Below are 21,131 nucleotides of genomic sequence, written 5' to 3' on the forward strand. Positions count from 1 at the left end.
GAATGATTTAGCTTCAAGTAGAAATTATAAATTATAAAAAAAAAATCTGAGTGGTTAAAATTAAAGGCACAAACATTAAACACATTAAAGTAAAAATATTTAAAAAATGTAATTAAGCATCACAGATATGAATAAAATGTTTTAAATTTGAAATGTTGGATTATTGGATGAATTGTTAATTAATTTGTTGGATCTTGTTTTACATGTTGTTTGAATGTTATTTTAAATAAGAATGAAAGAATCTTTTCCATAGAAGAAGATCTCCAAAGCATTTTTCAGTCAAGTTATCATAAGAATCTCCACGTGGCATTATGTAAATCTTAAATTTTATACTAAAATTTTGCATAAGATTATGGTCTAAAAAATATTTAATTGAAATAATCTTTTAAATTGTAAAAAAATAAGGTGTAAATAAAAAAAATTACAAAAATGTGAATTTTATAAGATTTTATAATTGAAGTAAATTTATGAAAAATTCTTTAAAATAATGCTACCACTAGTATTTTATAAATATCTAATTAACTTTTTATTTAAATAATTTTAGTTTTTAGGTATGTTTTTTTTTTGTAAATCCAACAATAACTTTATTTACTTTTTGACTGATTAATCTGCCAATTAATTACTAAATAAACAGGACAAGTTAAATTTTTAACCTGCTTTATCTATAAAAGGTCAACTTGTGTTCCATTTTAAACGAGTTAATGACAAACTAAATGAATAGGCTTGTTTTGTAACTCTTATATCTAATAATATACATTATTTAAGTAAGTACATTAGGACATATTTGTTATACAATTCTTTTATGAAAATATTAAAAAAACAATTTAAAAAAACATTTTTCAAGTAATATTATTTTATATTCTTTTAGTTTTCTCGAGTAAATATTCTTTAAAGATAATATCTTTTACCATCTTATACTTTCTTCTTCTACCCTATTCTCACAGATGTAGAAAATTTGCAAATTATATAATATGGAAATTGATTTTGAATTGTGTAGTCTAAAATTAAAAAGTGTATTATAAATTATAAAATCTAAAAATTAGTATAGATGGTGTGATATGGAATATATTTTTAAATTTAAAAATACATCCTAAACTATGTAATATAAGAATATATTCTATATTTTGTAATTTAAAATATATTTTTAGATTATACAAAATAAAAATGTTTATAAAGTACGTAATTTAATGTAGATTATATACTGGAAAATATATTTTTAAATTGTATAATTCAAAACATGTTTTCAAATTTCTAATCTCAAAAATATAAAGCATGAAATATTTATTTAACTTTTCCAACCTCCCTTTAGAAATTAGGAAATTTTTTTCTACTCGTCCGTATTTTCTTTTTTTCACCTCCATAAATCTTTCAACTCCCAAATTACCCTTAGTTAAAAGGTGTAGAATTTGTTTTTTTTTTTCATTTGCGAATTGAATAATTTGTAAATATTTTAAACTCTAGAATTCAGAATGCATTTTTAAAAAAAATACCTTTCAAGAAATGTATTTCAAATTTTAGAATTTGAAAAAAAGAAGAGGAATGTTAGTAAAAAAGATGAAAAAGGCCAAAACTGTCATTTCATATCTTCTGTGTAGGTGGAAAAAAAGCATGGGGTGAGAAAGAAATAGTTTTCCGTTAACTCATTGACCCAATCCACTAAATCAAACCTTCTTCCATGCCCTTTACTTCTATGATTGGTTCAAGTTCCTCCTAATCTCAACTGCAACATTTCTCATAATTCATTTTTATGGTAAAAATATATTGAATTCTTATAAAGAGATAGAATTGTTATACTATTATTGAATTTGCGAAATTCATGTTTAATAGTCAATTAAAAGTTCTACTATGTCTATTAAATAAGTTTTACCTTTCTAGATAATTTTTTTTTTATAATTATTTGATGATAACCATGTTAATATAAGTTGTTTTGACCTTAAGTCCATTAAGATAACATCGTTAATATCAATCACTGCATTTAAGGTATGGTCCGTTTTGAAGTTTTTAAACTTCGTCACAAGTTTATCCTTAAACAATGTTGGACGACTATATTGAAACATAAGTTCCAAAACAAAATCTAAAAAAAATATACTAGTTTACTATATTTTTATAGCATTTAATAAACATTGAGAAAGAGAATGCCAAACCTTAACTAGTTAGATTAAGGATGTTTATAACTCATGAAGATGAGTTGTACATAAAATGTTACCTATTTTAGTTAGGATATGTTTAAGTTGAAACATTCCTAATTTCAATTAAATTTAACTAACCAAGATAGATTGGAATTCTTAGATCTAAAAACAAACATGTCACTAAGTCCTTTATTTAGTTTGAAATCCAAAGTCTTAACCTACCTTTTTCAGGTTCTCTAACTTTTAGAATTTAGAGGAAGCTAAAAACTTGAGTTATGTTCATATTCTAAAAGAAAAAGAAAGTTGAGTTACGGTTTTTATCTTTTGGCTTTTTGTAACTTTGGAACCGTTTTCAAAACTTGAAACTCTCACTAAGTACAAACATTTGGCTGCAAAAACATTACCTGTTAAGACAAATGCATAAGTGTAAGAACTTTTTGAAATCCGTTACTTTTTATTGTAAGCCAAATTAGATGCAAACACAGTTGCCATAACTTGTGGGGACTGGTATTGTACTGTTGCTATCAACCTTCCTTCTAACCCTTCCCTCCAAAGGCCAAAACAGTGCCTATGCTGGAACAAGCACAACCAAAAGTCAGTATCTTCGGCTGCAGAACCCAAAAGAATTTGGCAGGCCACTGACATTACCAGCTACTCTGACATGAAAAAACAAACACATTCTGTCAATGTTTCACCCTCCACGCAAAACTACAAACTATACAGTCACTGCTAAGCTTACAAGTTAGACCAACCAACCACACAATCTGACCCTCATCATCTATCATCAAAATTTATACTCTTTTTAGCTGAATTCGGTGTATGTCTCAACAGACAACATTTTCATATACAAACTTCACTACCTAAAATTTGGATTTCTAGTGGTCTGTTTAAAGACCAAGATTATTTTTGGATCATGCTACATAGCATGTCTGGAAACTGGTTAGAAAAAGAAGAATCTTGATTGAGATTGAGATACCAAATTTTGTAACTCAGTTTTTAAAAGAAAATCTACAATTAAACATTATCTCTGCTAAATCAAACAACTATTTGTTGAAAAATCTGTGTGCTAAAACCATGTATGTAAAGGCCACTCGTTTTTCATTTTTTTTCCTTTCCCAGTGTTTGAACTTGAATGAAGGTGGTAAAAGTGGCACCTCAACGCGCCCCAAGAGAGGGTTTTTGTTTGCACCAAGCAAGGAAATAAAAGGACAAATATTGGCATGAAGTAAGAACTGACTTGTCAATGGTCAAAAGCAAAGTAGTAACCCCACTCTAACTTGCTACCTCTCACAGACATTCAAATGCAGATCCCGCCACCCTTCTCTCTGATATAGCAGAATTCAAATCTCACTTTTGCTTGCTCCCATCTCATAACCATTGCACCTTTCTCTTTGGAGAGTTCGAAATCCAAAAATAAAATCATTCCACTTTTTTCATCATTCTATTCTCTTTAGCTCTTTTGCTTGTTTACTAGATCCTTCAACATGAAGCTCTTCACATCACCATCTTATTCATCAACCCCATCATCTTCATCCACCCTCAGCTTGGATCCATCTTTGTGCAACTCCAAAAGTGCCACAGCAGGGTGTCTCACTGCCATCTTGCGCAGGATTCTCTGCTCTGGTGGCCTTCCAACACACCCATCAGACCAAATAAGAGAACTTGATTCAGTGTCAAAGATGAGTGGAAAAGTTCAAGAATTGAAGACTAAACAAGACAATGAATCTACCACCACCAGTAGTATCACTCCTGGGTTAGTGGAAAGATTAATGGGTTTGGAATCAATGGGTGACAGGGAGAGACCCATTGAATCAAGTTCTTCACTTTCACGTAGCAAATCCATGAACTCTGTGGACTACTTGGGGGAATGCAAGCGAATGGAGGGTCTTCACAATCATGCTAAATCTTCATCATTCCGTGAGGTCCCAACTCTGCTTGAAAATGAGAACTTCTTGGTACTCAGCTTCGAACGTGGATGTGATTGTGGAGAATTCAGGTCCAAAGAGAGAAAAAAAGAAAAGGGTTTAAAAGAGAGAGGTGAGTTCAAGAAAAACAAGAGAGAAAAGGTGCATGATGAGAAGGGGAACTTCTGTGACATGTCTTCTGCCAATGTTGGAAATGATGACGAACATAAAATTCAATTTTCCAACACTTCTACACAGTTTATGGCTTGTTTTGAAAAGGAGTACCTTGATTCAGAAACGGTGAGATTCTCACACAACATGAACCGCAAGGAAGTAACCAATGGTGAGAAAATGAAGAGGAGAAAGAAGGGAACAGCATGTTATGCAGAAAAGAAGGTGGACACCGAATGTAGTTCAGAAGATTCAAGTCCGGTTTCTATCTTTGATTTTGAGCGGGAAGTTCCTGGAACAGGTTTGTTTCTTTAAGTTAAGTTCAATTTTGAATAATTCTAAACTCCCTATCCAATGTGTTTTATTTTCCAACACATTAAATATTTTAACTTGTTTTATTTAGAGGTTCTTTGGTTGCATGTTGCATATTAGATTTTGCAGGTTTAATGAGAAGTTAATGGCTATAGATTGCATGTTTCTGGACTAAATGGACGTAATTGTTTACTTTCTGATGAGTTTATAAATGTGTAGTTAATACTTTCTTTATAAAAGAGGAGGAAGATATAATTTGATCAATTTTTCCTTATATGGTCATAGCAGTTGTGTGTTTAGCTTTAGATTCATCATGTCAGGTGAGAGTTTTTTCCCCAAGTTTTAATTTGTTAACTTATTATGCATAAACTGGTTGTAGATGTGGATTCTTTTGGTGTTGATGCGAGTTGGAGAAGAAAATTGTCTCCAGAGCTTGAGAATGACAAGCTTTGTGTTCTGAATTGTGATAGTAACATGATGATTGAGGAGGAGATGAAGGTTTGTACAATTGAGAACAACAAACATGAAGGATCTAAGAGAAAAGAGAAGCAAAGCCAAGATTGTGTAGATATTTGGGGAGAAATTTGTAGGCTAGTTGAAGGTGAATTGGGATCAAACAAGTTAGAGGCAGAATGGAAGAAACAAGGTGATTTTGAAAGTTTATGTGGAGATTTTGAGTCAGAAATTTTTGATCAATTGTTACATGAGTTCATAGATCAACTTGTTGGGAATCCCTTGAAAGCATTGCAACTTCAAAATTTGTAAAAGAAGCAAATTAATGAAGTGTAAAAAGATTTTGATTCTCCCTCTTGTTTTGTTTAAAATCTGATTCCGTCTGTCACATTTTGCATGAAGGATATTGTTCATTTATTTGCTAGTTTCAATGCTGCAATGTGTTTCGACCGAGCTTTATCTAAATATGACACATGGCACGAGACAAGACCACAACCTTAGCCTTATTGAAATGTCATAGAAATAAAATTTTAAAAAAAAAATCATCATTTTATTTACATCATTCTTACACCTTTAATATAAGAAAGCAGGGGAAGAAACACAGCATGATCATGATCATGATCACTCTTGTGCATCTTTAACTTTGTTATAGTTAAATAACTATAAAGATGATTAAAAGCATTTTGATGAAATAAAAAGTTTAGAATAACATACACAGTGGACAAGGCATTAGCTAGGAAGTCAAATTTATTTCCATGAGGCAACTAGGAAGATTTTTCTTTTTGCTTTTTCCTTTTCCTACACAATAAGCCAAAATGATGTATCCACTGTGTTAAAGCGACCTTGGAGACACTTTTTCTATCTTTAAATTCCTAACAAGAAAAGTATAGAGAAATTGAAATTATAAAAGCATCGATGTGGAAATAACAAACTTCATCTTGAAATGCACTTCACACAGCACAAGCAAGTCAACTTCATTTCCTGAGGAAGTTACAAGTGTAATGCAGATGGGTTTTTTCTACACAAGAGTCCAAATGTTGCTGTGTCCACCAAAATATTAAATTAAAGCTACAATTGATCCAAAATCAACCCTTCAATCAATACCAAAACCAAAATCACTTTTTATTTGTCACTAGCTGAATTGTATTTTAACTTCATTTGTGGTTTTAGTCTCTTTCTTCTTTATGTATATCATTTAGATTCCTTTATTTTCGTCTCTCATGATATAGTAAAACTCTTTCATTTGTACACAAGAGGCCAAATACTGTACCGAATAAAAAATATAAAAGCTACTTGGAAAAGACCAAAGAAACATATAAGCATGTAAATGTTAGCCAGTTTTTTACATGGATGTTCATGCTGCCTTAAATGATTCATATTCACTATAATGGTAATCATTCTTGGTATCTTTTTTAAGAACTTACTTCAGTTCACTCTAAACACAACTACTTAATATAAAAGAAATCTAATAAAAGAATAATTTAAGTGGAATGTTATTTATGCAACAATTTAGTAAACAGATACTACAATAACTTTTTTGCACATCATTATTACATATTATAGTGATGAAGATATGATGTGTATCACAGATAGTTACTACCTTAACTCAAATTTAAGCTGTAATGATATTTACTACCTTAGCTTGGAATACAACAAACCAATTTGTTTTAATATTGAAGTTCAGTTTAGCTTGAATATAATCTAAAAGGATGAATGAGTCAAATAAAAGCAGCTTAGAAGGTGCGTAACCTATTTTTACTCCTCATCCCAGTGCTTCTCTGTCATTAAACAAGTTTCAATGTCTGACAAAAATGGACCAAAATATGTTTAGAGGTGTGAAGTGGCGAAACTGTTGAATGGGCAAATTAAAAAGGATTGATAAAAGCCCAAGTGCAATACGTTAGCTTTTGAGAATGCTTTTTGTTAGTGCTTTATAATCCTCCACATTCATAACAAAGAACCAATAAATGTAACTTTGATTGAAGAAAAGTAGCAGAGCAAGGAGTAGGTGGAGCATGTGGAAAAACGAGTTTAGGAAAACACACACAATAAGTTGCTAGAGACCACATAACAAAAATAAAGCTATCCTATTTCTTCAAGACAAGGTAACTTAAACTGCCAAGTACAATTGTACAACTAGATTGGACCCACTTAATCATTCTTCTATGGCTAATGGGAAAATTCAGAATCGCCAATATTGACTCACAGAGACATTAATGAGTCACTATTTGTAAGAATCAGAACTTATGGTAATGTCAAAACATGCACACGCTGACTGACTTCTTGTACTGGTGCAGCAGTGTGAAAACAATGGTTTAACAACACACTTTTACTTATTTTTCGTACTACAGAACCATAAATAAAACCTTAATTATTTGATGGTTTCGGTAATAATAATGTAAGTGTTCCTAAGATTTCGATGATAAGAATGATGACTTACCAACACAAGAAAATGTCCAAGAAAGTTAGAGTGAGAATAAAAGGAATATGCCAGGAATACATGATATGCAAATTTAGAATGGGCATTAATAAAAATTATTACATCTCCAGTCTCATTGTATTGAATACTATATCCCCCCCACTACATTGTTGTGATTCAGTCAATGAAGTTACAACTTACATACTCAATGGAACATATATATGAAGAAAAGATCAGGGAAAAAATGGAATCAATTAACCCAGCAACGGGTAGTTACTGAAGCAGAAAACTTGCGCCCTGCCCATTTTTCTATATCCTAGCCTTGGTAGACCATTTCACCGTTCTTTTTGCAAATTGTCACCATCTAAATAAATTCTATAAAATTCAAAAAACAAATCATTAAATAAATAAAGTTTTGAGTTGCAATAAGGAGCTGCTACTACGGGAAAGGGAGTTTCAATCATGCCACCATTTGCTCCTGATCCAAGTACATTTGCTCCATCCACGCTGGAATTGTTTCTGTTCCATTATGGCATTGTTTTGGCTGATCTTCGACCCCAGATTCTGGTGGAGCATCCTTGACAAGTGAGTTAACCCAAGACACGTCTGGCTCATCATCAACATTTGCTGCCATTTTGGTTGAAGCCACTGTGATGGAACTGTTGCTGCTTCGGAATCCAAAGGAGGCAGATTTCCTCAGTTTATTCAGCTCATCTCCATTTATGGCCCAATCAAGTTTTCCATCAGGTGAGCCCCAGTTGGAGAAGGTGGAGAGCTTTGGAGAAGGAAGCTCAGAATGATGGTTCACCATGCTTCGCTCGATAAAGCTGTGGCTACGCTTTGCAAAGGCAGCAGCTCTTGGATTCAAAGCCACTGAGGCTCCTTCAGCAGATGGATCAACCCTGAAGGGTCTCGATTCAACCATGTTTGACATGGAAAGGCCCGATGAATAGCCTCCCAGCTGCTGGTTCATGTTCGAACGCATTTGGATTCCAGTTGGAGATTGTAACTGAGGTCCTGCAACATCAAGTGAGATTCCATGGAATTTAGACAAAATTGATGATTCAGGAGATCCAAAAGTATCTTCAAGGTTGGAAGGCATCACCCCTGAAAGCCTATTTAACTCCCCAATGTGATCACTCAGAGAAACACGAAAAGATGGACTATTAGGCATGGAATTTTTCCAGTTGGTGGGAGAGGAAAGACCAGACATCTCATCCATCATTAGCTGTTGTCTACGCCGATGAGCTTCAAGTCCAAGCAGTTCAAAATCCAAATCAACGTCTCTTGCAGCTGATGCAGCCTTCAATCTGCTTTTGGGCAGCTGCAGGGTGGGGACTGCAACATTAGATTGAGACCAAATGGAACCATTAACCGGAGAAGATGCCCCAGATGGAGTCAAAGGTGGTTTTGAGGCAGGAGGTATCAAGATTGATGGAGAACCAAGTGCAATTGGGCTAACTGAACCCATCTCCAATGCAGAAGCACTGATAGAATAGGACCTTGGAGAAGGAATAGCAGAACCTGTAGAAGCATACAAGGGACGAAGCTCCTCCGCCTTGTGTGCAAAGAAGCAAACTCTCCTTGTGCATCCACTCTCATCCTTGCAGAGCCTGGTCCGGTACTGGGCAGGGTGAAGCCAGCACTCAAATATACCATGAGCATACTCACAGGCATCCCCTTTGCTGCAAGATCCCTTGCGAAACTCAGGACAAGGGACACAGCTGTAATGGTACTTCCTTGGATCACGTCGCCTTGCGTTCTCCCCTGGATGAACAAAGGGGCACTCGGTCCAGTCATGAGAATAGGCCCTGGAACAAGGCTTCACTTTGAATGTATACATCCTAAACTCATCAGTGCCATATATCCCATTCTTTATGTCAGGAAGGGAGAGATCAATGGGATAATCTTTGGAAACACGGGGTGTGGTCGTTTCTTGCCTTTGTTCCTCAATTTGGTCAATCACTTGTGGAAGTGAGAAACATGTCTGATCAGCAGCATCACAGGTACCCTCCAGGAGGGCCTGCAGCACCCTGGCCCTTGGACTGAAAATAGAATTAGCCACAGAAACAATCAAGTCAATTGGCCTGTTACCATCAGCATCAACAGCACTAACATCAGCAGATGCATCAAGCAAAAGCTTGACAATCTCAACAGAAGCAGCAGAGCCCCCAGCAACAGCACAATGAAGAGCAGTAGCCCCATCTGACCTACTGGCCCGGGTAACATCAACACGACCAGTTCCAAGAATATAAGCTGACACATCAAGGCTTCCAAACGTAGAAGCAACCATGAGAGCAGTCCTCTCTTCATAACCTATTCTCTTTGAGCCAGCACGCCTTCCATACCACAACCCCACCCCATCAACATCATGACCCTCCTTTTCAACCGCCTCTTTGAAGCCAATTAGATCATCCGCAGCAGAAAACTCAAGCAAAGCAGAAATTCTGTGATGCATCCCTTCTTTTCCACACTCTTCCTCCATCACCAAACCGATTTGAGAAGGTTTCCCCTTGGAAACACCGCACATGGATTTATGCAATAAATTCCCCTAAAACCTCAGCAGAATCTGAAAAAATCACAGCACAAAACAGGTTTAACACGCTATTTGCACCAGAAAACAAATTCAACTTTAAACCAGGGAAAACACTATCTAAGATAACAAAATTAAAACAGATGAATGCAAATTAAGAGGAAGATTCTCCCCAATCTGTGAGAAAATAAACGACTTTGAAACTTTGAAAGCTATTTACAACAAGCATACATCAAATTGACAAAGATTGATAGTACTTTATAATTAGGCACCAACAGCTATAAAAATTAGCGCAATCCAGGTAACAAAAATGAAAAAATCGTCTCAAACAGAAACAGAATAGCATGTACAACCTGTCCTTTTTTTCCCTTGTTAGAGAAAAAAAAAACACAAATTTTAACATGATTCAGTTGAATTTTCACCATCAATCAACATTCTCAGGCAAAAAACTTCGTATCATGTTCAGAATTTTTCTTGGCAAGCAAGGGAAAATCACAGTAGTCTGAAAAACTAGTAAAAAAATCATTTTTGAACAGAAACTGGAACACCCATTAGTGTGAATAAGAGAAGAGAAGGAGCAAGAACAGAAAAAACATACCTTGGAGACAAAAACACACAAAACAAGGAAGGCAGGCTCTGGTTTTGTGCCTGCTCTTTAATACTTGCAAAGCTTTTTAGAGAGTGGAAGACTTTTCTTCTACCCTTGTTCTTATTTTATTTATTTTATTTTTCTTTTAATGTTTGGGTCAAAAAAGTGGACCCCACATGGCTGAGTACCAGTCACCAGTTCCTCTTCTTCCTTTGCTACTTCATTTATGGTTTTGTTTTTGCTCTCTTTCTTCATTGAACAATTACTTTTATTTATTAGAAAACACTTTCTAGATGTTGCTGATGTGCTTGTTTAAACATTTAATCAATTTGAAAAAGGAAAAAAATTATATTATTACTTATTTGGAGAGGTTAGTTTGAATATTTTCTTAGGAAAAAAATTATGTCTACATTAAAAATAGTTGTGCAACTTCTATTTTTCAAAAAGATTTACTTTTTTTATGCATTCTTCAATTACTTCTCAAAATTAAAAAAATAACTAAAATATTTTCAATAGAAATTTCTTACCAGAATTTTCTAAACCATCTATTTTTATTGAAGTTATTTTTAGCTCTATAGTGTCATATTTTTTAAAAGAATTCTGACTCAACTTTTTTTAGAATTAAAAAGATTAAAATTCAGATTTTTATAACTTTTTATTTCACTTAATTATGTTTAAAATGAATTACACTTAAAAACTGAGTTAGCTTTACTTAAAAATAAACATTTTTAAAAAAAGACTTTCCTTAAATGTAAGAAAAATGTGTATGTCACCTATATTTAGTGCACATCTGTTTAATGATTTCTTCACATCAATAAATTGTAAGAATTTAAAAAATAATTTTAGAATAAATTTAATGTAATTATAATGACAATTGAGTATTTTAAAAAACAAAAAATATATAAAAAAAATATAGTTATTTAACTTTCATCTTAAAATAATCACATCTTTTAAAACACTTTTTCATTTATTCATCTACATGGATGAGAATGAAAGGAGGTTCATATGATTGAGTATGAGGTTTAAAAAATAATTTATCATAACATATCATATCACTGCAAGAAAATTATTAAATAACAATAAAATTTAGAGATAAAAAATACTTTGTCCTTGTATTGACCAAATTAGATATTATTTTAGACACTAAAATATTATTGGTATCTAAAGTGATTTCTATTATTAATAAAAAAAAATTATAAATTGGTATCTAAATTAGCTACAAAGGTTTTAGCTACTAATATTTCAGTTTATAAATTAGTCTATGAAAGACTAATAGAGATTAATTTAGAATGTGAAGGAGTAAGTAGCTAAAACATTGGTTGTCAATGGTTAGATACTATTTTATAAATTTTTATTAATAATAAAAATTACTTTAGATACCTATAATTTTTTTAGTTTATAAAATGGTCTCTATTTTAGTTAAATAATAACTAATTATTTTGGTCTCTAAAATTAGTTTTTATTTAATGATTTTCTTGTAGTGTATGGATTAACCATATCATATGAGGATAAATTTCTTGAACGAGAGACTTTGTTATAATGATAACATAGTGATATGACAAGTGCAAGTCCCGAAGTCTAATTTCAATACACTGGTATTTCGGAAGTAGATTCGAGTATTTATGTGTTGGTGTCATTGAATTTCTGACATTGAACATAAAATATTTGTAGACACTTGATTGTTTACTACATAAATATAGATTAAATATTATGTCAGTGAATCGGATAAAATGTGATGTTTCATGTGTTTTGATGTAAATTGGTCATAAAAATCAATTTTAGAGACAACCAATAATTAATTATTACATTGATTAAATTAGATAGTATTTTAGATACTATAGAATTATTGGTATCTATATTAGTTTCTATTATTAATAGATAATTTATAAATTAGTATATAATTAGCTACTACAATTTTAACTTCAACTAATTATTATTTTTAATTATTTTCATATCTATATTTTAATTTATATTGTATAATTATTAAAGTAAGATAAGGATGGATGTCACACAAATCACCAGTTCATTAAAATTAATTTTTCTTTCAATAATATTTAATACAAATTAAAGATAAAGATAAATAATGAATGAGGAGAGAGAAATAAACATTAAAAATAGAAAAAAAATACATCTTAATTTATTTTTAAATAATAGTGGGTAGTTATGAGTCAATTAACAAAGAAACTTACAAAACTGAAAATTTATTTATTATCTATACGTTACCTGATATTTTTAACCAAAATATTTTTATTATAAGGAATAGATAAGCACAAAGCTTTATTTGTGTAATTTACAAGTTAGGTTTGTTAACATTTTATTTTATAAGTATATCAACATAACATGAATTTCTAATTTCTCTATATATTACAAGTTATTTGAATTAGATGGTAATTTATTTTTTGTTACTATTATTTATATTTAATATATTTTTCAATTTCTAATTTATTTTAATTATTATTATCTAAATTTTATAAAAATATATTACAGTATTTTATATTACTTTTAAATTTTATTAATTAAAATAAAAAAACATAACATTATAAATTAAAATAATTAATGTTTCTTTATATGTTATAAAAAATAACATATAATAAAAAATAAAAAATGAAAAATAAATAGAACAGTCATAATTATACCAATTCATTTAAATAAATAAATTATTTAAATAAAATATTTTCAACTTTTAGAAAATAAATATAAATATTAAAAGTTTAATAAAAATTTAATTATTTGTAAATAATCTAAAATTATACTTATAGAGTAATATAATTTATCCTGAAAACATAAATTTCATTTATACTATAATAAATTTATGTAGTTATATTTTTTTTATTATTAACTATTTTATCATCTGTTTTTATATGTAAATCTTATAATCTAATAAGTTAGTTTATAAACTCAAAAAATTTAAATTAAAAGCTTATCAACAAGTAATTTTTTTTATTAAACACACTCTTAGACGTAATTATTTATAAGACTCGAAAAAAAAAATTATTTAAATTTTATCTTCTTATAAGAGTATTTAAAATCTAAAAAAAAAATAACTTAAAAATGATTAAAAAAAATTAAGAATAAAAAAATATTAAAATATTAGAGATAGTAGATAATGAAACAAAATTAATAATTTTTATTTTATATTTTAATATTTTCAATATATTTTTATCTATATTATTTTTATAAATTAATACATGTTTTAAAATCCGAAATAATTAATTATTGTAGCATTTTTAGTCTTTTTTTGGATTATTTTTATTTCCCTTACGTATAACTTAGAAAAATGTAACATGACATATTGAAGTAATTAATGTTTTATTAACATAGGAGAAATTGTAATAAATAAATTATTTAATAAAAAAATTCAAATACAAAAAATACAACTTAATAAAATAGAAGCACTAGAAAATTTAATAAAAATTCATTAAAATTATAATTACACAAAAATATATTTTTATCTAGAAAACATAAACTTTATTTATATATAATTAAACTTATATGATTATATCTTAATATTATTTTACATTTAACAACTAGTTTATTAAATTATATAAAAGAAGCAATTTTTATAATATAATAAAACATTTATTCGCTGAATTTATAAATTAGTAATTTATCAGCATTCAACCTGTCAATTAGAAATTAGTTTGTTATAACTTATAACTAACTAGTTTTATTCGTTCTTACCAGTTTATTTTATGATATCAGATAAGGGTGGTATAGCGGGTGGTCCTGTGACTCGTCCTGCATGCGGGTTGGCTTACGGGTCGGTCCGCCTAACTTCTATAAATGCAGTACTGGTAGACGGAAACAAAGTGCTCGCGCTGGTGGAGGATGGTTACAGTCGTAAAGATGGTGGTATTCACGTCCCAGTGGAGGACGAAATCGAGGTGCTGGAGGAATCGCGGCGGTGGTTCGTGGTGGAGGAGAATAACGACACAAATGTTAGGATTTGCGATGGTGGAGCTTCTTTGTTTTTAGGGATTGAAGTTTGAAATGTTGATAAGAGAAACCCAGGCCAACAACACAACACAACACAACAACCACATCACTTGAGGGCTGACGGGCCCGCCCGACACGCCCCGTCCTAAGCCCGCCCAGGCCGTGGGTTATGCGGGACGGGCTTAAGTGGGTTTGCGAGCTAAACAAGGGAACCTGTCCCGCGTTTTTTCGTGCAGGTTGTGGGTCGGCCCGCGCGACCCGCCCCGTTTTACCAACCCTAATATCAAAATATTAAATTAAGTCTTTTAAGGAGTCATTCCATAAAAAAATATAATTATATAATTACATGTTAGTTTAATTATTTTCTAATTTATTTAATTTTATTTTATTATTAATTTTGATATGTTTATATATTTTTTATTATTCTTAATATATTTAATTCACTTTTTGAGTGTTTCTAATAAGGATGATGGATAACAATTTCAAAAATTAAGATATCACATTTTTATTTTAATTATTTTTCCAGTTATTTCTTTATATATTTAAAATTAAAAAAAAATTAACATTGAAAGTTCAAGTAAGGAATATCTTTCACAAATTGTAAAAAATAAACTTAATGTAATATTAAAAATAAAATTTTTAAAAATAATTAAAAATTAAAACGTATTAAGACTAATTAGATTAATTGGTTTAAATAAAATTACTTATACAAATAAAAAAAGGTATACAACTTTTTAAAGTTAAATAGAGTCACTAAAATATTTAATATGAATTTAATTATTTTAAAAATAAATTATATTAAAAATGCACACTTTTATTATATAATCAAATTTATATAATATTGTTTATATTTTTTTTATATCCATCCACTAATTCTAACATATACTTCTAATCCAATAAATTAAATTGTTAATTTGAAACTTATAAAGTAAGAGCTTTCGCACCCACATCTTAATATAATATTTAATATCACTAACAAGTTGTATTTATATATTTTGAGAATATCTATATTTAACATCTGCAACTTTAATTATTATTAATTCATGATAGAACACAAGTAAAGAGGGCAACAGATGAGTAATGGGTATACATGGATAGACTTTAATTTTGTTACTTTAATTTAGTAACAAAATTGAAAGGTTAAATCATTAAGAATTTATTTACACATACTAGTGAAAAATAGTTTTTTTTTATGACGATTTAAATATATTATTTTATATTAATTTTAGAACCATCACAGAGACGACATAAAAATGTGTGTTTTTTATGATTATTGTACAATCGTCATAAAAATTTATCTTTTATGTCAGATTTAAATTTTTTTACTATGACTCATTTTTCTTTAACCATCCTATAAAGTGACACATTATATGACTATTGAAATTACATTTGTTATAACAAAAAATATTACTTTCTATTACAGGTAATATTTTAATCGATGTACGATTTTCTATGATAAATAATATTTTAATTATCATAAAATATATTATTTTTTATGATAATTAAAGATAAATAGTCATAAAAAATTAGTTAATAGATATTTTCTTTATGAAAAAAGTATTATGAATGATTAACCATTAATATTATAAAAAATGAATTTTTAATAAAAAAATCTTGAACTAAATCGCAAACAATCCTAATTTCATATTAATAATTTGTTATTGAATTGTTAAAATACAATTCCAATTGAAAAAAAAAAATATCTAAAGAATTATATCTAAGTTCTCTTAAATAAAATAAAGATAATGTAATATATATATATATTTGATATTGAAAGTTGTTTGTTGAAATTCATAAATAGTTTAGTAGTTTATTTTTACAAAAAATTATATCTCTCTACTACCATTTTCTCTTACTTTTCTATGGGGAAGTAATAGAAAGTTGACGAGAAAAGGAAGAATTCTACTGTTTAGATTCACAATTTGTGAATGAGTAAGTTTATTTATCTTTTAAGAGTTTATTTAAGAAAGGTTTATATTTTTTAGGGATTTTTCTAGTGAATTTTGTATATGGAGTAATGTTGTTCAAGGTTTTAATATAAAGGAGATCAAAAGTTAGAATAAACATTTTTAAATTGAGAAAAGGAACCACCAGATTCCAAGTTAGACATATTAATATTCAAAAATAATAACTAGGATGTGTGATATGCGATTGTTATAGTAATTATAATGTGACATGTTTGTTTTAAAATCATGTTTTTGTATTGTTTTGGATGTTTTAGTCATTGTTTAGTTATTTGTTAATGATATGAGGAGCGAAAAACTTATTTTTTAGGTAACAACGGAGGTTCCCTTCATGGGAGGGTTTGTCACAGACATATTTTCACTCAAACGAAGTCCTTTTTGCTCAAGCGAAAGTATGACAATGTGAGGTGCCCCAAAGCAGTGGAATTTTCACTCAAGCGAAATTCTTGCCGTGTTGATGTGACCTAATATTGTGATCTTTTTGCTCAAGCAAAAGTTCTAACGATGCAATTCTTGTTCAAGTGAAATTAGTGAAGTAATTTCGCTTTAGTGATGAAATTTTGCGATAATGACAAAATTTTAACTTTAGCGACAAAATTTCCACTCAATCGAAAATAAACTAGAAAAATCACCTTATTCTTGGATTTATTTTCTCATAGCAAAAATTAAACCAATTTGTTTGATTTTTTTCACTTATTTCAAGATGAAGTGGAAATATTATTAGGTAACTATGTAGTTTTGCTTTAAGGTAAGTTATGTGGGGGAGAGTAAAGTTAGTGGTTGGTTGGTGTCCATAATCTACTGAAAATTGTTTATGAGTAATTTGGTACTCGAGAAGGTAGAACTTGCATTTAATATGGTGAGTTATAAAAAAGCGAATTCAATGGGTCTTAAATTTCATTGGTAGCCAAGTCATGTAGATTAAGGTGTCAAATGGTGAGGAGTTGATGGGGATACTGGAGTATAGTGAGGTACACTAGATTATGATAGGGTCAACAGTAGTACTATCCAGTGGAAAGAGTTGTGAGGTGATCGAGAGTACCAACACAAGAGTGATCAAATACAACGTGACCCACAAGTGTTAATCTGTGTTATATTGTATGTGAATAGATGTTTTTCAAAGGTGAGAGTCATGATTTTGAATCACAATGATAATTTATAAGAGAAAATAATTTTGTAATACATATAAATATATATTGTTGTATATCTTAATCTAATAGAATCTTTTACTATCATGCATTGTACGAACAAAACAATTTCCTTATACAAGTTTATTATTTAAGAAAAAGTCTTTTGAAGTTTTATATCAAAATTATCCTGAAACAAAAACCTAAATAGGAATACATCATTTTAAAACATGTCATAAACTACAACTGCATTGAAAATTTTTAAGATATATGACATGTCTCTTATTTGTGAAATCATAATTTTCAATAAAATACATTTTATATTTGCCTTAAACTAATATTTCAATGTGAAAACAATTTGCTACCTGCCACCTGCCACCTGCCACCTGCCACCTGCCACCACCTGCCACCACCTGCCACCACCTGCCACCACCTCTCAAACTCAAAATATAGTGAGTTGTAGTGTCGTATGAAAAAGAAATTGAGAAACTTGCTCATTTGAGAGTGGTAGAACAAAGTGAATAAGGGGAATTTGAGAAGAGAGCATTGGACAAATAGTCACTCATCTTAATTCAACAAAGGGACTAAACTTCATGCGTCGGTAAATTAATACAAAAACACAATGCATATAAGAAGAATGAGGATGAGAGTACGTATCTACATAAAAGAGAAAATAACAGAGAAAAAGAAATTGAAAATTAGTATTGTATTTAAGGGTAATTGATATAGAAGTTTTTGATAGAGAAAGAAGTGGGAAGTTGTTAAGGAAGTGAGAAGTTGTTAAGGAAGTTATTTTGATTTTTAGATATAGAATTAAAAAATAAGAGTGAATATGAAAAAAAGGAAATGACAAGAATATCCAATATAACAATAAAATGACAAAAAATCTCTTATTATATATTTATAAAATAAAAATAAAAATATTGGTGTAAGGATAAAATGAAAAGATAAACTCGTGTACATAAAAAAAACAGTTTAGAGATGAATTCCTTTATATATAAGTATAAATATATTTGAAAGAAGTTTAGGGTTTAGGATTTCAAACAAGAACAACTAATTCTAATTTTTAAATAAAAGATAAAAATAATAAATGATTGATATCAAAATTAGATCACATTTTTTTCTCTCTCCCATTTTTTCTTTCGACGTCACAATTTTCTGATGTAATGACAACAACAAAAAAATCGATTATTCCAAGCAAAATTAATATTTAATGAATATGAGAAAAATCATAATTGAGTACGTGAATTTAGAATAAAAAAAGGTAAATATATTGGGATAAAATTGCAATACCTAAATCTATGATATCCAAAATTGAACACGAGAATGGATAAAATGAAGAAAAAAAAATGAGGACATTGCAAAAATTATTGAATATGAGAAGAATGAGAATTTGTAGATAATAAGATTGATAAAAAATATATAAAAATTAATTGTATAATTAATTATTAATTTATCTATAAAAATACATTTGCTTTTTTTAAATTGTGAAAGATTTAAATAAAAAAAAATTATATAAAAAATTATATATTTGTGTTTGAAATTTATAATTGAAAATTATAATTATTTTTTTAAAACCAATATTATTCGTAAATAATACAAATAAAAGAGTATATTTTAATATTTAATTTAAATAAACATGTAAAGAAAAATAATTTGTAGATTAGTTTATAATTAAAATTTTATTTTTAACATTTAATTATACAAAATACTTCTCATGATAAATAGAAATTAATTTAAGAAATTATTTTAGTATTTAAATTAAAAATAGTTTCCTAGTTAAAGAAATATATATATATATATATATATATATTTAGTTGATGATAAAAAATTTATTATTAAAATTTAAGTAATAAATAGTGTTACACTTTTTCATCATCATTCATTATCCAAACATGAATAGTGTTACACTTTTCTCCCCTTCGTTTCTTCGTCCAAAGTACATGTGTGCATCCAAACACAATGGTAACTTTTGTTGGCATGCCATAAGAATACGTATATAAGTATAAGAATACATATAATACTCAGGGATAAATGAAGACAAAAAAAGATACATGCTTAATTTCAATTAGTCTTAATCTATTATTTTTAATCTTAATTATCTAATAATTATATTTTTCATGTAGGAGAACATGACAAATTATTTTAACATTAAAGACATTATTTTTAACAACTCTTTTCTCTTCTCCCTAAATCCTCTTCATACCCTTCATTAAAAATAATATATCATGTTGACTCTCTCATTATTTATCATTTATTATCTACTTCTTTGTTTTAATTGAAATAATTAATAGTCATAAGTTAAAACTAAAAAAAAATTGTTTTAGAATATTTTATCCAACACTTTATAAAGATGAAAATAATTTATAAAGTAATAAATAAATTGTTCTGACATCCCTTTATTTAAATTCGAAGTTCCACTTAAAACACATGGATTAATAAAAAAAATATATTTAAATTATCTTAACTCCTAAACGATTTGAGAATATTAGATGTAATCAAAAAAACTTTTCATTTGAGGGTTAAGGAAACTAGAGAATTCCTCTTTGAAATCACTTTTCCATTTTTACGATGTCAATGTTCCAATTTTAGGTCTTTGAAATAGTATGTATCACTATGGTCAATTACCAGATATTATCCATTTTGAAATTCAGAGTTCTATCACAATTTCTTGAATATTAGAGAGTTTAAAGAATAATGTATATTTATATTGTTCTTAACCTTAACTTCTAAACTATATGTGACTATTGAACTTACCGGAATAAATCTCTTAATTAAAAACTAAAAAAATAAAAAATTGTATTTAAATTTGTTTCCTCCTGATTTAAAATTTACTTTAAAATTTAAAATTTTATCACAATTTTATTCTTATCTTTTTTTCAAGAATCGATAAACAAAATATAATTAAATTATCTCATAACAGCCTCTCCTAAACAATGTATTACCAAAACGGACTCTAAAAAGAATGGGAAAGTGAGATATAATTTTATTAACTGATGTTTGAAATAAAACAATGGAAGCCAAATTTGAACAGAGGAGAAAACAGACACGTGTGGGCCCGGCGGCGCACAATATCCAAAGCTCCTACCAATAGTAGGCCTCCACGTGTCAGTCTAAATCTACGAACTCCCGCACTAAAGCGACCCTACCTCATACTCCCTACACTCACGCCTTTCGCGTTTTGGATTTTATGGCTTTCGGAACTTTATCTCACCTCACTGACTGTCACCCTTGCGAAGCTCACAGTCGCCCTTTCTGACGACGTGGACCTGTTTCATTGGTCTGTCGAATTGCTCCGGTGGGTGGAGACCAATATAGTAATAGTATATGTATTTCATTATATTTATTTTTCGTTTTTTATTATTTTGGGAAGAAGACTTCAATGAAGATAATACTAACAATTAAAAATTATTTTTTGCGTTTGGAAATATTGATGTTATCGAATTGGTGTGATGAGGATGTTGGTGTTTTCTAGAAGATCTTTGTCCTCCGTAAATGTTCTTATTTAACATTAAATTTTAATTGACGGCTTCGCAATTTTGTACTTTATTCAAATATTATTTAACATGTTACTCGTGACCAAAATACCAAGTT

General features: G+C 29.3%; 2 protein-coding genes across 2 annotated transcripts; one reads left to right on the forward strand and one right to left on the reverse strand.

Moving 5' to 3' along the window:
• The first annotated feature begins 3,363 nt into the window (after window positions 1–3,363).
• LOC137823722 (uncharacterized) lies at window positions 3,364–5,320 on the forward strand. The gene is made up of 2 exons (XM_068628959.2): window positions 3,364–4,505; window positions 4,896–5,320. Exons 1-2 carry the CDS (start codon window positions 3,614–3,616, stop codon window positions 5,279–5,281), a joined length of 1,278 nt encoding a protein of 425 aa, XP_068485060.1. The 5' UTR covers window positions 3,364–3,613; the 3' UTR covers window positions 5,282–5,320.
• Window positions 5,321–7,470: 2,150 nt separating this feature from the next.
• LOC137823723 (zinc finger (CCCH-type) family protein) lies at window positions 7,471–10,754 on the reverse strand. The gene is made up of 2 exons (XM_068628960.1): window positions 10,520–10,754; window positions 7,471–9,957 (listed from the first exon to the last, which is right to left on the reverse strand). Exon 2 carries the CDS (start codon window positions 9,916–9,918, stop codon window positions 7,849–7,851), a length of 2,070 nt encoding a protein of 689 aa, XP_068485061.1. The 5' UTR covers window positions 9,919–9,957; window positions 10,520–10,754; the 3' UTR covers window positions 7,471–7,848.
• Window positions 10,755–21,131: the final 10,377 nt, after the last annotated feature.

Source organism: Phaseolus vulgaris, chromosome 8 (assembly GCF_051622355.1).
Source record: "Phaseolus vulgaris cultivar YP4 chromosome 8, ASM5162235v1, whole genome shotgun sequence".
Classification (NCBI taxonomy): Eukaryota; Viridiplantae; Streptophyta; class Magnoliopsida; order Fabales; family Fabaceae; genus Phaseolus; species Phaseolus vulgaris.